Genomic DNA, 19,112 nt, shown 5'->3' with positions numbered 1-19,112 from the left:
TCAATAATGCTAATTACATGATATTTGCTGATCACATTACAGATTGCCTCTCAATTCATATATATAAAAATTCTCCTATGCTAAGAAGATAATAAACAGTGTGATTAGTAAATATGGCATAAATAACGACACTTATTTGTTATTTACTTTACACATGAGTCTTATTACATATTTGTCTCACTTTGTCCGTATTTGATATAACTCATGTTTCACATGATGATGATGATGTATGTGTCTCCCACATACATTATTATTGTTCTTATATAACATTAATTTTTTTTTTTCCACATCTTAGTTATTATATTTTAAATTTATTCATGACATTCTCTAAAAATCATCAAATGATGGCTTAGAATTGTCTGAAGCTTGTGAATATAGGGGAAGAGTAATGCTACACTTACTATATTTTTATCCCACATTTTTATACCACATGATGTGGTATGTCCATATTCTATGCCACATCAATTAAATCAATGAAGTGTATTTTAATTAAAACAATTAGAAAAATAAATACTAGAATAAATCATAAAAGAAAAGAAAATATTAAATAATTTTAATTGATGTGACTGTCCACCTCAGCGGCTACATAAGATGGTATATGAATGTGGTATAAAAATATGGTAAGAGTAACATTATTCATAGGGGAATGCTAGTAACCTTCTTTTTTGAACTTTCTCTCTTTCCCTCATGACATGTGTCATTTTCTTTGCACTTGAAACAATGCCATTAATATATAAAACAATCTACCTTTTGTTTTCTATATATTACCCTTATTTGATGTATTGACTTTATTGTTTACTTCAATTCAGTCAATTATTTTTTTTACAACTTTCTCTCTCTTCAAATAATCACAGACTTGCAGCCCCAAATCCAACCCTCATTCTCATCATTTGAGAGAGCCAGACCTTCACACCCAAAACAACATGACATCTCCCACCCAAAAAAAATAAATAAATCAAAATCAAAATCAAAATCCATCAAAATCATTTTGTTTATTTCTCATATTAAAGTTTGCAATTAAGGTGAGATTTTTAAATTTGGGATGGGTGGTTGTTGTTGGTGGTGCTTGGTGATGGTCCTCAAACCGGAATTTAATATAATGGCCAATGCTTGCCATGGCCTTGAGGGTGTTCTTATCGTAGTCAAAACTTGTAGGGTCTTGGTCAATGGTGGATCCATGAATTTTTATAGGAGTAGGCTAAATTTTTTTTATTTTTTATAGAGGAGATATATTATAAGCCTTTTTTCTGTTGAAACAAAAATGCAAATAAAATTTTATAAATCAAACAAAGCCATATTACGAGCAAATATAACACAAAGAAGTACAAAATATAAATAAATACCAAACAATCTCAAAAAAAGGTTCTCGTACAAAACCATCCTTATCAACAAATCTTAAAACAATGACCGTTTGCTCTCTATTAGATGCAGTAGTGGTTCCAGGATTAAAAAGCCGGTTGGGCAAAACTTACATACAAAACTCGACGGTACGAGTGAATTTCATTAATAAACATAAAAAGATACATCTAGTCATGGGGGACATAATGAGCCTTACCCTCAAATGCATCTCTATCCATAAATAAAAGTTCAACAAATACAAAATCTAAAACTAAAACCAAAAGTAAATGCAATGCAATAGAAAAGAACACTATTTAAATCTAAAATTTAACACTGCGAGGCTTGGAACTCTTAAATTCCTCAATTATCAATGCATTATCGATATTATTTGCAAACTCTCTCTCAATGTGGAGGATCATACAGTCAGCAAGAAATTTATCAGCTAAGGTGCTTCAAAGTCGATTCTTAATAATTCTCATACATGAGAAAGTTTGTTCTATTGTTGTTGTAGAAACAGGAAGGGTCAACACCAACCGAATCAACCTATCAAGGAAAACATAGTTTCCTGCCAAAGTTGTTTCCACCAATTGTTGACATAACTGAGGAAGAGTAGTGGTTTCCTTAAAGCAAGGAAGGCTATGTATATCATTTTGAAAATACATGAGCTCTGTTTCTAAAGCTTTCAACTCATGTGGAAGGAAATCAGCAGGATAGAATTTCTCGGCAAGTTTACATATATGCTCAATATTAAATGACTTGAAGGAATTATGAGGATCCAATGATGAGCTAAGGGTAAGAAGTTTAACTGTTTGCTCCTGAAATCTATCATTTAACTCCCTCAACATGCAATCTATAACATCTTTATTCTCTTGGGATTCCGATTGTGATCCGACATAATAAAAGATAGCCTATGAATTAGAAAAAAAAAAATCACATATACCAACAAAAAATCAAACAAATTCTCATAATAGCATCTCAACAAAACCAAACCAAAAATTATAATTCATCCATAATTAAACCCTAGAATACTCAATTTTAACAAAATCTCAAATTAAAGTTTTAGAATAATTCATCCCTAATCAAAGCCCTAATTAATTTCAACAAAATCTCAAAATTATAATTCATCCCTAATTAAACCCTAGAATACTCAATTTTAAATTAAAACTATAATTAAAGATATATAGCAAAGGAGAGAATGAGAATAATACCTTGTTGGTGACAAAAGGAGAGGAGAAGATGTTGTTGCCAAGTTGCCCACCCAAGATAATAGAAGATGTAGCCAATAGAGGAAGAATTTGGCCCAAAAAAAAAAAGAGAGAAACTTGCTGCTGCTGTCTGGTAACAAAGCGAGAGAGAGAGAGAGAGAGAGAGAGAGAGAGAGAGAGAGAGAGAGAGAAACAAGTAGTCTAATGGCCAAAGAGAAGGATAGAAAAGATGGAACCACATGGACGGGCAACATATGGGTATGGTTTGTTTTTAATTCTTTTTATTTTTAGACTGGGATTATAACACATATAGGTCTTCTTTTTTTTTGAAAAATTTTGGGTTGGGCAGGCTGGGCCAGGCACCTAGCCTGCCCTTTGCATAGCCTCGCCACTGATTATATGCATCTTTTGCTTCATCAACAAGAATACAATAAGTTGATTCCCCAAAAATACTAGATCATATATGCTAATTAATAATTCAAGTTGCAAAAATAAAACATATATTAACAATCTCCAAAAGTTTTCACTCAAACCCTAAATCATAAAAACTTAACAACAACAATTAAAATTGGAAATTGAATATATATACATATATATTAAAAGAAAAACATAGCAAGATTGAACAACCCACTCAAGATAGGTTGGTACAATTTTTCAGAGGAGGAAAACTATTTCCTCTAGGCTCTCAAGGTTCAAATATGGTGTTTTGGGTGGCTAGAAGAAATTTTTTTATGTTTGCTCTATGTTGGTGTAGCCCAATATCAGTACGATTAGAATAGCTCAAGTTGGTAGAGCCTTAGCGTGAGTTTTGCTTCTAATCAAATTTATATAGGTTTGGATTGGATTGACGTTTATTATTTCCTATATGCTTTCAGAGTAAGCTTATTTTAAATAGAGGATTGAGCTATTGTTTACTTTATTTAGATTGGGCTATTATTAATTTATTTAAAAAAAAGAAAAACAATGAATGTGTGGGCTATATTTATTTGGTGCAATGGGCTAATATTTATTTGAATAGGAATAAACCTATAATAATAAGACCTTGTTTAATATTTCATAAATGTTCCTCTAGGCTTAGGTCTGCCTTTGGTCTTGGTTTCATTTGAAGAGAGATTGAGGGAAGAGAGAAAAAGAGGGAGAGAGAAGGAAGAGAGTATAGGGAGGTGGTGAGGAGAGGGTAAGGTATGGTAGGGTGGGGTGTGGTGGGGATGGGTGGCGTTAAGGAGATGGTGGGGAAGATGGAGGTGCTGGGGACGACTTGAGATAGGTTTTTTATTTTGATTTTTTAATATTTAATAAATGAATATAATAATTTTTTACAAAGTATTAAGAAAGCTGTAAAAAATTTAATAAATTAAAGTAAAGTCAATACATCAAATAAGGGTAAATATGGAAAACAAAAGGTAGGTTGTTTGGCATTGTTTTAAAGGAGGTGTATTCAATTAAGATTTTAAAAGAGTTAAACGGAGTTATTACCCGTTTAAGTAAGTTTTATCATAGATTTTAAAAGAGCTTATTAGAGTTCTAAAATGGTTTTTTTTTTTTTTTGTGGGGGTTGTTTATCATGTCTCTCTAATTCTTCGTCGTCCATTTCCTCTTCTTCTTTTTCTTTCTCGATTTTTTCCTTCAATAGTACTGCATCTACTTATTCCATCTCCATTAATAACAAAAAAAACTGAAGCGCACATGTAACATTGTAAATAAATATATAGATTAAAATAAAATACCATTAATGAAAAGAAAAAGAATCTCTCTTTTGAGGTCCATGGGTTATAAGGTGTTTTTCCTTCACTTATATATGAAGATAATTTTTCCTTTTTGTTTTGGCATAGACTAGATATATATAGATATTGTACAAAACAAGAAAAAGAATGACTATAGATCGATGAAGAAGTATGATATAATGTACAGAAACCAAAAAATATATATATATATATATTAACAGCAATTAAAAAATAATAATAATAATAACAGCAACCAAAAATAATCTATATATATAAAGCAAAAGGCAGAAAATGGTGAAACATTCAAAATACCAAAAAATGCCCTTGGTTAATGCAAACATTAAGAATTGAAATTATTAATTAAATGAGGATAATATGGTAAATTCACAATTTTTCGTATTAAAAAAATTAAAATTAAAAGAAAATTCAGATAATGGGTCCTATTTTTATGAAACACAAATATTCATTATCTTTTTTAATTCTAAAATAAATTAAAATTTTTTATTAAAAAAACCTCTCTCCTGCGCAGAAGCGCGTGCAGAGAGGCTAGTAATAATAACAGTAATCCTAAACCTTATATATGAGACTTAAAAAAAAAGAAAAGGAAAAGTTGAAAAAGCGTAGAAAACTTGTTTGATGTACAGCAACAAATACGTTGATGTTCATCTATATCTGATGGCAACAACAACAACTATTCAAGCAGCAACTGTTCATATACTGTTCATATTATGATGTACATCGATACATATGCTATCGTTCATTGATATATGGTGATGTGCAGCAAGAACAAATATTCAAACATACGATGAAAGATCATACATATATGAAAAGAGAAAAGATTTTTTATCTCCACTTGACAAGCATACACGTTCAACGATTGGAAAGCGTAGAGTACGTTCGAAGTTTTTAGGGTTGACATAAGATTTGTCAGAGCCTTTTGTATTTATACTTACCACTTTAATTTCTAACGAAATCGGACAACTTATTAATTCCTTCAAAATAAATTACTTTTTGAATATACCTAAATTTTGTTTAACTTTTAAAAAGTCATAATTGAATACACGTAAATTTTGATGTATTTTTTTAATATCAATTGAAATATGAATTGAATACATCCAAAATTTTAAACTTTTTTAAAATCTTAATTGAATACATCCCTTTAAGTCTAAAGAAAATAACAAAAAAAATGACACATGTCATGAAGAAATGAGAGAATACAAGAAGATTGGTGCACATATAGCTTAAGGGTAAAAAAATAGTGAATAATGTCAGTCTCTCTCTCTGACCGCAAGTTTCAGCCACAAGAAGCAGCCCACGCCATCTCCCGCGCAAGTTAGGCACCAACAACTTTCTGCCACTAAAATACACCAGCACCCCTTGTCACCACTTGCTTCTTCACCTCTACTCTACTCTAGAACAAAGCTTTCGCTCTCAAGAAAAATCAGTTCTTTTTTTTTGGTTTAGCTATCGGCAACGAAATGAAATTATTTTCTCATTGAGATGGCTTCTCTTCAAATGTTGAAGTCCTCTCTCTCCCCTATGCCCGTTTCCCACTCAAATTTTCAGGGAAAATCCAGCTGGGTTTTCTCGGGAATCCAGTCCAGGAAAAGTTCTATCAGGTTGTCAAGTTATCGGGGGTCTGGATATTACTTGAGAAGGAGATTAAGGGTCTGCTGCAAAGCTCAAGAAGGCGACAACAAAAGCAATGGCAAGCTCTTCAAATTCTCTTTTTTTTATTTCAATTTTGTTTTGTGGTTCTTATTTAGGATGTTTATGAACCAAAGATTTGTGCTTTATGAGTTTAATTCCGACTTGTTTATGAGTGTTTTCTGTAGCGACCAATTCTGAACCACCAGAAAGAAAAATTGGAAATTGGAAGTAATCCGCTGTTTGGTTTGGTTGAGTAGCATGCATGGATAGATTGGGGGAGCGGTTTTGAATATGGGTTTTGTTATTGTGTATGAAAAGTGAAGGAGCCAATTTTGATTTTCTTTCTTATAGTGATAAGAAGTTTATGTTGCCTTAATGTTTATAAATGAAAAATCAGTGATCAGTTTAACATTTACTAGGAAAAGTTAGTTAATTGCTAGGTAGTTAAAATTGAAAAACTAATTATTATGAATTAAGAACAAATGGGAAATTTTTGTGGTATTTTTTGGCAAAAAACAACCCCAATTGGGAGTAATTTAGTGGGTCAGTTGCTTTTCTTAAATGATGCGAAGGGAATGGTTGCATTCATATGTTCCTCAGTTTAAACATATGTTTCAAACTTTCAGGTGAAGAACCTCCGGAGTCACTGTTTATGAAGGAATTAAGGAGGAGGGGTATGACTCCCACTTCTTTGCTTGAGGAAAAAGAGAGGATTGAGTATGGAGCCAATGATGAGATGGGAAAAGAAGATAGAGGTTTTTCAACTAGAAATGCGGTCTCAACCGAAATTGAGAAAAGCCTAGCTAATCAAAGGGAGCGCTCCATGCAGTTGAACAGTGAAGGCCTTGAGGTTGAATCACTTATATTTCATAATTGGTTAATAAAATGATTTGCTCGTAGTTTTCCTTGGAAGTGGCTGTGTTAGATTAGTTGATCCTAAAATGAATTCAATAGTTTTAATGAAATGGAATTCATTTTTATGTGTTCATGAGATAAGTAGCACCAAGTGTTGTTCAGTTTTTACTCTTTCAAAAATTCATATTTAGCTTCAGCATAATTCACTGCCCTTATTTGTTCAAGTGGTCCTAAATTGCATTGTGCATGTGACCATACACTCACAAGAGTCCCAGGAAATGATCAGTAACTTCTTCATCTGTTTTTAGGGGCTAATCCCTCGGGCCAGACTCTTGCTGACAATTGGGGGGACATTCTTCTTGGGGTTTTGGCCATTAATACTTATAACTGTAGCACTCTTCTCTGCTCTCTACTTGGTAAGCTTTCTTCCTTGACCTTCTGATGGTTAATAATTTTATACATGTTTGCACCATCCAGACACATCTCACTGTGTATTGTTGGCAAATGCCAGTCACTTCAGAATTGTTAATTTTTTTTAGTTTACCATTATTCCCTAAAACTTAAGTTGTTAGGATGAGAGGGGGCCTTTCCCTACGACTGAAGAGCCCAGCATGTAGAATTCAATATAAATTGAGAGGTTGACAAGTGTAAGGATTCGAACTTAGAATCTCCATTTGATACTAATGTTAAATCTTTTCTAGTTTACTGCTATTCTCAAAAGTTTAAGCTGTTAAGATGTAAGACAAAAGTTATTGTCTGACATGTTATGCACCTGTTTGATACATGAAACATGGTTGGTATATAGTCAAGAACTGCTGCTTATATGATATTGAAGTTTCTTCAAGCTAGATGCATGTTAGGCGAAACCATTACTTATTGTAAATAGGAAGGCATATTTCAACTGTGTATACTTCAGAGGAGTTGGAAAGTTATTAAGAGAATAGTTTGCAAGGTTCATATTGTATAATGATAATGACTAAAAAAACTTGCGTATGGAAGTGATTCCCGAACATCTTGTGACCTTTTGACCTTAAGAGTTCTGTTCTTTCTTTCTTATTGTTCTGTGAAGCATATTTTTTCAAGTTTCTTGACACTTGTTTAGGGAAGTGTTGGCTTGTGTGTGTGTGGGTGTGTTTGGGGATGCTAGTCTTTATATTGTATCAACTGTAAGATATTGATCCTCCAATGTTGTTGGGCAGTACTTTGGATCAACTTTTATCCACGACGGAAGCAGTTCGCCAATATCACCACCCCAATACATTGATCCGTATGAACTTCTGGAAGATGAAAGGATTTCTCAAATAGCACCTCGTGTAAATTGAAGCACAAAGTCTTTCACATAACTTAGAATCCAAATACAGGTTTCTGTCAACTATTTTATTGGCTCTTGTTTATTCTTTCTCTGTATAAATCTCAAACTTATCAATAACTTTCTCTTCTGTTTATTGCGATGTTGTTCTGGGGCTAATAGGCCTCGAACATTAATATGTACTGAATCCAGTTTCTTTTTGCACATTTTATGTACAATATTTACCTGAAGTAATTAAATGTTAAAATTGAAAACTCTGCTCCCAGCATGTCTTGTGGCTGAAAGTTCAGTTACTAAAATGAAATTAACCCTTTATTTTTTTTAAGGTGTCAAAGGTTATGCTTATATCATAGGTTATCATGTGAAAGTCGATGCTGTTGTTGGGCTCCCATTATTTAAGAGTAATAAAAGATTTGAAAAAATGATTTAAAGATGAGTAAATAGTGAGTATTTAAACTTAAATGGGTGCCTTGTAAAAAGCTCCCTTCAAATTTATTAAAGAAAAGACTCATTGTGAATATTGCTAGTCCAACTTGAACCATTTTTTGGTTTGAGCGTAAAATACCAAGTAGTCTGGAGTGGTGATATACATAGACTTAGTCAAGTCGGCTAAAGAGGATGTGTTTTCCACTCAACACCCGAGTTCAAATTCCTCATCCCCTCCTTGTGGTTTAAAGTATAAACAAAATCAAAGTCTGGAGTTGTATCTCACACGTGAGACCAGAGTTCAAATGGCATTTTCTCTCTCCCGTTGGTCTCCCTCAAGTAAACCGGATCAATCTCAGCCTTGCCATCTTCTAGTACATGCAAAGCTTCTCTTTGCTTCGACACCTTCATAGTCATCTAAACGCAAGTACCCAACTACAAGTCTAATACCTAAACCCAAATATAGTTCTAGTTCTGAATTTGATTCCAATTTACAGCCAAACAATCAACAATAACCCATTTCATTTTAGTCATTTTTTATTCAATAACAATCTCACTCGCACTTTTCTTTCTTGGTTTTTTGTTCTTGTTTTTTTATAGCGTTTCAATTCTTTATGCCAATAAGTTAATTTTAAAAGACCAAGAATGGCTCTAGCATTGACATATGCTTGCTTGATCACACCTGTTGGACAATGGGAGTTGCTAGGCCAACAATTGGCCTTCACAAGTGGACCAATCACGGGTGAGTGGAGGTTGGTTTCAGAAAAGAAGATAATAAACAAGAACTGGGAATAGCAAAAAAACATCCGGCGAGTCTAAACCATATCATCACATTGCGTATAGAATGAAAACCATTAACACACAAGTCTTACAGGTATCATCACCACATGACAGAAAACGACATACAAAGCATAACAACAAAGGATAGTTGAAACTTCAATCTGTGACTTCTTAGTAATCATCCCCTTCATCATCCTCACCCTCGGCAGACTCGGCACCGACTTCTTCATAATCCTTCTCAAGGGCAGCGAGATCCTCACGGGCTTCAGAGAACTCTCCTTCCTCCATACCCTCACCCACATACCAGTGCACAAAGGCACGCTTGGCATACATCAGGTCAAACTTGTGGTCAATTCTGGAGAACACCTCAGCAACGCTGGTCGAGTTGGAGATCATGCACACAGCCCTCTGAACCTTGGCGAGGTCACCTCCTGGGACAACAGTGGGTGGCTGGTAGTTGATACCGCACTTGAATCCGGTAGGGCACCAGTCTACAAACTGAATGGTGCGCTTGGTCTTGATGGTGGCAACAGCAGCATTCACATCCTTGGGCACAACATCACCACGGTACATGAGGCAGCAAGCCATGTATTTGCCGTGGCGAGGGTCACACTTGGCCATCATAGACGAGGGCTCAAATGCACTGTTGGTGATTTCAGCCACTGAGAGTTGTTCATGGTAAGCCTTCTCAGCAGAGATGACTGGTGCATAAGAGGAAAGCATAAAGTGGATTCTGGGGTATGGCACCAAGTTGGTCTGGAATTCAGTCACATCCACATTCAGAGCACCATCAAACCTCAGAGAGGCAGTCAAAGAGGAAATGACCTGAAGAACAAAGAGAAAAATATTTAATAACACGAAATTTCAAATACATGCAAAAGATCCGAATTATTTATCTTAAACTCATGCACCAGATAGTCTTCTGTACCTGAGACACAAGACGGTTGAGGTTGGTGTAGGTGGGTCGCTCAATGTCAAGAGAACGCCTGCAGATATCATAGATGGCCTCATTGTCGAGTAGCACAGCAACATCTGTGTGCTCCAGGAGAGAGTGGGTGGAGAGGACACTGTTGTAGGGCTCAACCACAGATGTAGAGACCTGTGGAGAGGGATACACAGTGAACCCAAGCTTTGACTTCTTTCCATAGTCAACAGACAAACGCTCCAAAAGAAGAGACCCGAGACCAGAGCCAGTGCCTCCACCAACAGCATTGAACACAAGGAAACCTTGAAGCCCAGTGCAGTTGTCAGCAAGCTTACGGATACGGTCCAAGCAGAGATCAACGATCTCTTTGCCAATGGTGTAGTGGCCACGGGCAAAGTTGTTGGCAGCATCTTCCTTGCCACTAATGAGCTGCTCAGGGTGGAAGAGCTGGCGGTAAGTTCCAGTCCTCACTTCATCGATGACAGTGGGCTCAAGATCAACAAAGACTGCACGAGGCACATGCTTGCCAGCTCCGGTTTCACTGAAGAAGGTGTTGAAGGCATCATCTCCTCCACCAACGGTCTTGTCACTAGGCATTTGGCCATCAGGCTGTAAATGAAGGCAAATAATTAGAAACTAATATACTAATCCAATCAAAACTACACTGATAAACAATCGTTTATATAACAAAGACTGGCTGTTCACACTACAATTAACAATAAAAGCTGAGCCCATAACAAATTTTAGCTAATTGAGCAGAGAGATATAAAACAGCGTGATTAATCTACACTTATCTATCCAATGTTAAAACACCAATGTTAAAATACGCAACCTTTAGAGAAAAAAAAACACTACAAAATTTGAGCGAGGAACAAATTGGTACAATTAACAAATAGTACGAAATCCATTACAAGAAATTATGCAGATCTGATCTGTCTGGCAACAGATTCGAGCGAAACAATGTTTCTTACAACACTACTAATGTTAATTTTTTATGCAAATCAAAACTCACATTTCTAGGCTCAATCGATTGATAAAAAACACGGATCTAACTGAATTTTGAATAAAATGTAGATAAAATCACAGATCTGATCAACACGAAAAATTACAGCATAAAAGCTACAGATCTAACAGAAACATAACCAAACTAGAACAAATCACAGATAAAAAATCCAAGTAAATATACGAACAGCATCGATAGAGAAATGGAGAGAGAGTTTACCTGGATGCCATGCTCAAGGCAGTAAAGCTCCCAGCAGGCATTGCCAACCTGGATACCAGCCTGACCGATGTGGATCGAAATGCACTCTCTCATTTTGATCGATTAAACGCGACGAAAAAACAAGAAGAAGAAGAAGAAGAGACTCTCACGAAGAAGAAAGTCGAAGGCGTTTATTAAGACGCCCTCTTTTTCAGATTGAGATGAGATCTGAGGGGGGGGTTTGGGCGAGGTATTTATAACTGGAAATAGGAAGTGGCAGATGCAAAACTTAACCTGAGGTCTAGGGTTTGGTTAAGATTGGGAGGGAACGGACGGCCCAGAATTGACCGTTGGCTGTCTCTGATGTGATGCTGGCCTGGCTTAACCACCTCTTTTAACCACAGTTGTCTTTCTCTGTTTTTTTGGTTTTAAAAATTAAATTTTGCCGCCGAAGGACCGTAGTAGTAAGGTTATTTCCGTAATACTGGGATAATTGAGTACTAAGCTATGGTTTACGGTTTTTTTTTTTCAAAACAAAAAAATTGAACGGGAATGAAAATCTCAAATGCAAAATTTTTTTGTTGGACAAAAACTTATAACAAAAGGTGCAACATTATGAAAATATCGCTAAATTAATAGTTAGTTGGTACTCTTAGCACAAATTATATGACTTCAACTCAAATCTAGTTGAATCGAACTCGATTTTTGAATTGATTAGGAGTTTTGCATATGTAATCTCTCGTAAACTTTTTTTTTTCCAGGTAATACAAGTAAAAAGAAAATTCTAAAGTATGGATTTATTAGAAGATATGGCATATTATTAATTTAAAAAGCATATAATTAAAAAAATTCATGTGGCCAACACTATATACTTTGTATGATGGTGAAAATAATGCGGGAAGGGACACAAATGTGTAGCCAAAGCAAAGCAATCCCGGGCCTACCCAACTACCCCAATAGATGTCTTTGTCACTGGTGGCATGGCAACTATGGAAAAGCTTCCCTTGGGAATGTGATCTACCATTGGCAATATCATTTCTAATGAAACAGTGACTATTTCCTTGGTTTGGTGGCCAGATGATCACTTTCAAGAAGAATGCTAGGGTCCGGCGTTGGCAGCTCCAGCCATCCATCAATTGCTGATAGTCACTCACTTGTGAAGGAACGTTTAAGAGATTAGAAATCCATCGGAACTTGAAACGATATTGTAAAATATTTATGAACTGATTATTTTCACATGCCAATAGAGAAAATGAGTCAATATAGATGGCATTGAACTATCATTATAACAATGAAAAGAATCGAAGATAATGAAATCAGACGAGTATATGCTATACCAAACAGGACCCTACATGCAGCTCACAATGGAAAATTTCATTTTTGACAGGATTTCTGTCGACATTATATGTATCATACAGGGGGAACCCAACCATCATCCCACCTTCCCAAAACGTATAACAAAATTTTATCCTGCTATGCTATTATACATGGTGCTAAATCAAAATCACAAGAATATCTTGTGTACCTGTTCAGGCAGGAAGTTACATCATAGTTATAATTCTTTCCAGACAAGAACCATGGTTTTTATGCTATCTTCTCATCATCCTTGATTTCAAGTAGTCCTCCTTTATTGTTTATTGTATACTCCTCCTATTCTGGTGTGAGATTATAGTTGAACAACTCTCTTCTTTGAGAGGAAGTATCAGGTTGCCGGCTGTGTGCCAGTCCACGGACGGCTTTCATCTTCAAAATTGCGGAGTTTCTGGGTGCGGTTTTCTTGTACGTAGGTTACTCCAGTCCATATCCCACGGATGAGTAAGATGCTTACGAACACTAGACTTCCAAGGGTGCAAACAACCTAGATTTAAAACAGACAGAGAAAGGTCATAACAAGCTTTTATAAGCAGAAGCCATCCAGGTGCTGTGTAAGTCAAAATAAATTACAGATATGACTCATGCCTGATGCAAACACGCAGATAAGACTGTGAATACTGTTCTCTATGCCTAGTATGACACCACAAGTGAGCCCTCAATAAGATCACCAACTATAAGACCAGTCTGATTTGAAAAGCCATATACTTTAACAACTGTCAACATTTCAAATCTGTCAAAGGCCTTCTAAACATAGAGAATGCAGCACTCACTAAAAGATCCAGGCTTTGGAGAGATAAAAAAAAACGATGCCTATACAACTGCAGCTTCAGGCATGGCTACTAACCATAGACCGAGCAGAGTTAACCACTACTAGGACACTTTGCCTGCTGAGTTCTTCTTTCCAGATGTATCAGCTTTGACAAAGAGCAACTCTTCCCATCTGTAACCGAGCTTTCCACAAAGACGATAAAAGAATCTAAGTGCTGCAAGTATTATCATTTGCATTGCAAAACTGCTATCAAATGAAGTGCAATAGCAGAGATACTACTTGGTTTTATACTATTTTATTTCTCCCTTACTATTAATCGACTTTATTTCTTTTTTAGATTTATTCATAGAAAAGAACCATGGCCTGTGTTGAGTCCAGTAACTCTAAAATCCAGTGGTATCAAGAAACAAGGCCACTTTGCAAAACTGGTGTTAAGGAAGAATAATCACACAAGCAACAAATGGTTCAAGTTTTAAAATTTCAGTCCATAAAATAACAGAACACAAATTTGATAAATTAAACTTGGTAGGGGATAAAAAGAAAAACAGGAGGCCACACTGCTAGCTAATGTTACCAACCGTGTACGCAGAATGGGGGGTTTAAACTAACATATGTGCTCAATGAATTGAGAACCAAAACGTGCTGGGAAAAGACCCTTAAAAGAACCAGTAACAATACTCAAGAGCATGCAATTGATCATGAACTCACATGGATATGAAACCCATAACAGCTCATTGATAACCAAATAAATGGAAGTTTGCATACATGTATGTGGATTGCATATATAATTACCTCAAGAAATGCCTTCAAGACCCATAAAAATGCCAGCATGAGCACCCCATTAACAGAAAACCCCACCTGTGTATAAGCCAAGCCAACAAAAAACAGTTCAACAATTCAGCTATAAAAATCCCAGCTTTCTTTCGAAAAATTGAAAAATGGAACCCAAATTTATAATCAATGGTTACCAATTTGGTGGGAATTGAGACAGGGAGAACTGATCGTACGGCCCTCCTGGCTCGCCTGGAGACCTTCTTGAACATATTCTGAACAAACCTCACCAATAAATCCAAACTCCTATCTTCTTCTTCATCATCGTCGTCATCCTCATCGTCTTCATCATCGTCTTCGAAATTGTAGTGCCGGTCGACCTCGGAGTTGATCGAACGGCTCCAGTTGCGCGGATCATCAACCAGATTATCAGCGCCGCCCTGTGAAATGAAGAGTCCAAAGGGTTGATTGATTAGAATTGTAGAGAGAGAGAGAGAGAGAGAGAGAGAGAGAAAGAGAGTGAGTGAGTGAGGACCTGAGGGTAATTAGGGGTTCGTCTGGAGGCTTGGGCGCATTGAAATTGAAGACTGAAACTTTTCGGTTTGAGATAGGGATTGAGGAAGTGAGGAAGATGCAATTGTTGTTGGTGTTGTTGTGTTTGAGGGAAGTAAGAAAGAGTGGGACGTGAGAGAGTTGCAGAGAAGGGCATGGTGTGGTGAATGAGACTAAGAAAGAGACAGAGAGAGGGCGAGTAAAGGAGAGAGGGAGAGGTAGTTGAGCTGGAATGACTGGTTAGTTTGAGATTGGCTTCGCTGAAAAAGGAACTCTATTGCCACCCAGCTAAATGCTCACCACACCCGCCCACATAGTTGTGAACTCTAAAATCCAATTTTACCCTTTTTGAACTAAAAATAAAAGTACAAAACTAAAAATTCCTTGCCACTGCTGGCGGCGGCACCCTCCTCCCCTTGTCGGCCGCCAACCCTTTCCTCCGACTTGCGTCCCTCTCTTTCCCTTTCCTTATAACTTTATTTTATTTTCTTATCGATCTCACTTGAATTGACGACAAAATAGGTCATTGACCCTTTATCTAAAGACTAGCAAGGTCACGTCATCGGCCTTTGGCGCTAATTCAAGTTAAAGAAATATCAAATGAGGATGAAAATAAGTCTCCAATACTAGTTTTTTTTTTTTTTTTTTCTTCCTTTTAATGAAAGTGTCCCTTTCTTTTAGTGAAAGTGTATCAAAGACTATTAACACTACTCAATAGTCACTCAATATGACACAATTGAGGAAAGTCAAGGCCATATTAATCCTTTGCTCCAGTTCTCCAAGCTTAGTTCACAAAGAGTCAAAGTCACACTGGTCACTACCCAATTTGCCTACAACACAATTATGCAGGCTGCAGGATTACTATCTAGTTGCAATATTCTGCTGCAGGAGACCATTTCCGATGGATATGACGAAGGAAGGAGCGCGCAAGCCGAAAGCATAGATGCCTATGTGGAGAGATTTTGGCAAGTAGGGTCACAAACCTTGTCCCAGCTTCTTGAGAAACTATCAAGCTCTGCAGGGTCCAAAGTTGATTGTCTTGTTTATGATGCATTAATGCCTGGGGCTTCAGATGTTGCCAAAAAGTTTGGAATATTTGGGGCAGTTTTCTTCACTCAGTCTTGTGCTGTCAACCACATTTACTACCATGTCCACAAAGGACTGCTCAAACTTCCTCTTAGTACTGCTGCTGCTGTTGATGATGATGTGGTCAGTCTAACATTTTGCTTCCCGGGTTGCCACCACTTGAACCTTCAGACTTGCCATCCTTTGGAAACTTTTCGGGGTCTTACCGGGCTATCTGTGAAATGGCAGTGGATCAGTCCTTTATTGTTGACAAAGCTGATTGGATTTTTTGCAACACATTTTATGATTCTGAAAAACAAGTGTTTGAAGTTTCAGTTAAAAACAAAGGACTGTTAGGCTCATCACATTTTGTGCCAGCTTTTGCTTCGCTAAAGCAATTAATTTGGCGAGCCTAGTAGATATAGCCAAAGAAAGATGACGTATTTCCACACTAATCATATTATTTTCTTTTCATTTAATTAACTAATGTTTTAATTGGAATACACAGGTAGTGGATTGGATGGCTAAGTTTTGGCCTGTGAGGTCAATTGGACCAACCATACCATCCAATTACTTGGACAAGAGACTTGAAAATGACAAAGAATATGGTGTCAACCTATTCAAACCAGACAATGGTGCCTCCTTAAAATGGCTCAATGACAGGCCAAAAGGCTCCGTCGCTTATGTATCATTTGGCAGTGCAGCAAAACTAATTTCTTGAGGGTGGTTAGAGAATCAGAAGCAGCTAAGTGCCAAAAGCATTCGTCGAGGAGACATCGGAGAAGGGTTTGGTGGTTTCATGAAGCAGTAGAACATTGTATAAGTGAAATAATGGAGGGAGAGAAAGGGAAACAAAATGCTATGTCCATTTCTAAAGTAATTACACAATTTTCTTATTTTCTTATTTTATTTTTATTGATACAAGCTATATTATTCTATTTTAATTTAATATAAACTACGATGAGGGGGATTCGAACTCGGGTGCAGAGTGAGGAGCACATCCACTATGGCCAACTTGACTAAGCTTATGTCTGCCTTAATTATTTTTTATTTAGAGAAGAGAATGACAAAAACTAAACCCTCAAGCGTTACTTAAAAGAAAAAGAAAGATAAATGTCAATTAACACAAATAATTCCGCTATGTCCAGAATGTCCAATTTTTAACAAGGACAGGACTATTTATATGTCATCAATCTAATTTTTAATTAAGATCGGACTATATTGATATGTAGTCATGTGTCGATGTATACGAACAGTGTAGTCTTTAATTAAAGATAAAGAATTTTTGTCATTAGTCCCGATCTCTTGGACCACAGGAGTCCAAGAGATTTGTGGTCACTCACCGTTGGATGTAAATTCAACGGTTCACTCAATCTTGAACTCTTTTTAAGAAATTTTTTTAAATCATTAGATTAATATCCAACGGTGAGTGACCACAATCTCTTGGACTCCTGTGGTCCAAGAGATCAAGACTATTTTTGTCATAACTAAAGCTATAAATCGTCACTTTTGCAGCATAAATACTAGGATGAAAAGGTCAAATAAATCGTGGGGCTAATTTTCTTGACTTTTCAAATCTTTTAATTCCTTTCAAGGTGAAACTTTAAGGAATACATGATCTTCAATTTTAAACTTCAATGGCCTTGTTCTTTTATCCGCATAATTCTTTTGTCGACATTGAGCTGTATACAATCGTTGTTTAATAGTTTTGATCTTCTATGTTGTTTCTTGTACAAGATTAGGTCCTAATAACACAGTTTCACTTACTTCTGCTCAACATAAAGGGGATCTACATGGTCTACCATAGAGTCCCTCATATGGTGCCATTTCGATGCTGGATTGGAAACTGTTGTTATAAGCATATTCTGCCAAAGTAATATGATCTTCCCAAGTTCCATGAAAATCCAAAACACAAACTCTTAGCATATCTTCTAAGATCTGGATAATCCTTTCTGATTGTCTATCAATTTGGAGATAAAATACACTATTAAAATTCAATTGACTTCCCAATGCTTTTTGCAAATTACCCAAAACAAATACCAGGATGAAAAGAAATATTTATAAGATTGACAACGACCATTGATAAGATCTGGCATACAATATCATTGGAACCACCACACGTAGTGCTTAAAAGCTGTTTTTATTTTGACCAAAAAAAAAAAAAAGAAGCTGTTTTTATTTTACTTATGTGGCTTTTCTAACACATAGCCATCACTGAACCAACTTTGAAATGAACTCATCAATGTTTTTGTCAGAACTTCCACCTTCATCCACTGCCTTTTTAGCCAACTCCTTCCACTTGAGGGCGTTGATTTTCATTTCTTTCCCTCTCGCTCCCTCCATTATTTCACTTATGCAATGTTCCACTACTTCTGGTCTCACAAGTCCTTTCTCATCACATGGAGCTGTGAGCCCTATTTTCCACACATCCATAATGAACTTGGCATTGGTTGTTTGGTCAGTCCATTGTGGCATTGCCAACATTGGAACCCCCAAACTCAAAGCCTCCAAAGTTGAGTTCCAACCACAATGTGTAACAAAGCACCCAACAGCCTCATGAGCCAAAACCTCCATTTGGGGGCACCATGAGACCACCAAACCTTTCTCCAATGTCTCCTCGACGAATCCTTTTGGCACCTTTGCTGCTTCTGATGCTCTGACCACCCACAAGAAGTTACTTTTGCTCCTCCTCAAACCCCGAGCAAGATCCTCCATTTGCTCAACGCCAAGTTCCGCGAAACTGCCGAATGATACATAAGCAACAGACCCTTTTGGCCTTTCGTTTAGCCATTTGATGCAGGCATCATTGTCTGATTTAAAGAGGTTGACTCCATATTCTTTGTCATCTTCAAGTCGCTCATCTAAGTACTTGGATGGTATAGTTGGTCCAACAGTCCTCAGTGGCCAAAACTTAGCCAGCCAATCCACCACCTAAGCAAAGAATAAATTCCAATTAGTTTTCATTGAAGCTTATCAAAATTAATAGAAAAGTTGATATAGATCCAAATTTTTATTGAGAAGTTGAGTCTTTGCTTAGGTGGTGGATTGGCTGGCTAAGTTTTGGCCACTGAGGACTGTTGGACCAACTATACCATCCAAAGTACTTAGATGAGCGACTTGAAGATGACAAAGAATATGGAGTCAACCTCTATAAATCAGACAATGATG

The 19,112-nt window shown here is 36.5% G+C and overlaps 4 protein-coding genes and 1 pseudogene across 6 annotated transcripts in view; 2 read left to right on the top strand and 3 right to left on the bottom strand.

Annotated features, from left to right (window-relative positions):
- LOC18767996 lies at positions 5,533-8,329 on the top strand. 2 transcript variants are annotated; one of them, XM_020553689.1, is made up of 5 exons: positions 5,640-5,975; positions 6,544-6,767; positions 7,081-7,188; positions 7,345-7,419; positions 7,972-8,084. In XM_020553689.1, exons 1-4 carry the CDS (start codon positions 5,768-5,770, stop codon positions 7,387-7,389), a joined length of 585 nt encoding a protein of 194 aa, XP_020409278.1. In that variant the 5' UTR covers positions 5,640-5,767; the 3' UTR covers positions 7,390-7,419; positions 7,972-8,084. The 2 variants fall into 2 exon arrangements, with proteins under 2 accessions (XP_007200438.1, XP_020409278.1); XM_007200376.2 differs by lacking the exon at positions 7,345-7,419 and having other exon boundaries at positions 5,533-5,975; positions 7,972-8,329.
- On the bottom strand, positions 9,313-11,825 carry LOC18768509 (tubulin alpha chain). The gene is made up of 3 exons (XM_007199778.2): positions 11,435-11,825; positions 10,216-10,821; positions 9,313-10,112 (listed from the first exon to the last, which is right to left on the bottom strand). The coding sequence occupies exons 1-3, from the start codon at positions 11,525-11,527 to the stop codon at positions 9,459-9,461; spliced, it is 1,353 nt and encodes a 450-aa protein (XP_007199840.1). The 5' UTR covers positions 11,528-11,825; the 3' UTR covers positions 9,313-9,458.
- Positions 12,669-15,289, bottom strand: LOC18768737. The gene is made up of 4 exons (XM_007200436.2): positions 14,863-15,289; positions 14,525-14,767; positions 14,349-14,414; positions 12,669-13,271 (listed from the first exon to the last, which is right to left on the bottom strand). The coding sequence occupies exons 1-4, from the start codon at positions 15,034-15,036 to the stop codon at positions 13,116-13,118; spliced, it is 639 nt and encodes a 212-aa protein (XP_007200498.1). The 5' UTR covers positions 15,037-15,289; the 3' UTR covers positions 12,669-13,115.
- On the top strand, positions 15,112-16,747 carry LOC18768914 (annotated as a pseudogene).
- Positions 17,982-19,112, bottom strand: part of LOC18767481 (UDP-glycosyltransferase 74G1) — a 14,426-nt gene continuing 13,295 nt past the window's right edge. The window contains exons 2-3 of one of the 2 annotated variants that reach the window (XM_020570068.1): positions 18,124-18,875; positions 17,982-18,088 (exon numbers count right to left, since the gene is read on the bottom strand). In XM_020570068.1, coding sequence (XP_020425657.1) covers positions 18,156-18,875 — 720 coding nt within the window. In that variant the 3' untranslated portion in view covers positions 17,982-18,088; positions 18,124-18,155. Of the gene's footprint in view, positions 18,876-19,112 lie in introns of both variants that reach the window. The other variant, XM_020570069.1, reaches the window with a different exon arrangement.

The sequence above is a fragment of the Prunus persica genome, chromosome G8 (assembly GCF_000346465.2).
Source record: "Prunus persica cultivar Lovell chromosome G8, Prunus_persica_NCBIv2, whole genome shotgun sequence".
Taxonomy (NCBI): domain Eukaryota; kingdom Viridiplantae; phylum Streptophyta; class Magnoliopsida; order Rosales; family Rosaceae; genus Prunus; species Prunus persica.
This window is presented reverse-complemented; position numbering and strand designations above follow the sequence as displayed.

Excerpts from the sequence above, each read along its gene's own strand:
- LOC18767996 (XM_007200376.2), top strand. The coding sequence starts at position 5,768 with ATGGCTTCTCTTCAAATGTTGAAGTCCTCTCTCTCCCCTATGCCCGTT. Across the intron at positions 6,768-7,080 it reads TGAACAGTGAAGGCCTTGAG|GGGCTAATCCCTCGGGCCAG; the intron begins GTTGAATCACTT and ends ATCTGTTTTTAG. Across the intron at positions 7,189-7,971 it reads TCTTCTCTGCTCTCTACTTG|TACTTTGGATCAACTTTTAT; the intron begins GTAAGCTTTCTT and ends GTTGTTGGGCAG.
- LOC18768737 (XM_007200436.2), bottom strand. The coding sequence starts at position 15,036 with ATGCCCTTCTCTGCAACTCTCTCACGTCCCACTCTTTCTTACTTCCCT. Across the intron at positions 14,768-14,862 it reads GAACCCCTAATTACCCTCAG|GGCGGCGCTGATAATCTGGT; the intron begins GTCCTCACTCAC and ends TTCATTTCACAG. Across the intron at positions 13,272-14,348 it reads TCTTGAAGGCATTTCTTGAG|GTTGTTTGCACCCTTGGAAG; the intron begins GTAATTATATAT and ends TTTTAAATCTAG.
- LOC18768509 (XM_007199778.2), bottom strand. The coding sequence starts at position 11,527 with ATGAGAGAGTGCATTTCGATCCACATCGGTCAGGCTGGTATCCAGGTT. Across the intron at positions 10,822-11,434 it reads GCCTTGAGCATGGCATCCAG|CCTGATGGCCAAATGCCTAG; the intron begins GTAAACTCTCTC and ends CTTCATTTACAG. Across the intron at positions 10,113-10,215 it reads TCAACCGTCTTGTGTCTCAG|GTCATTTCCTCTTTGACTGC; the intron begins GTACAGAAGACT and ends TTTGTTCTTCAG.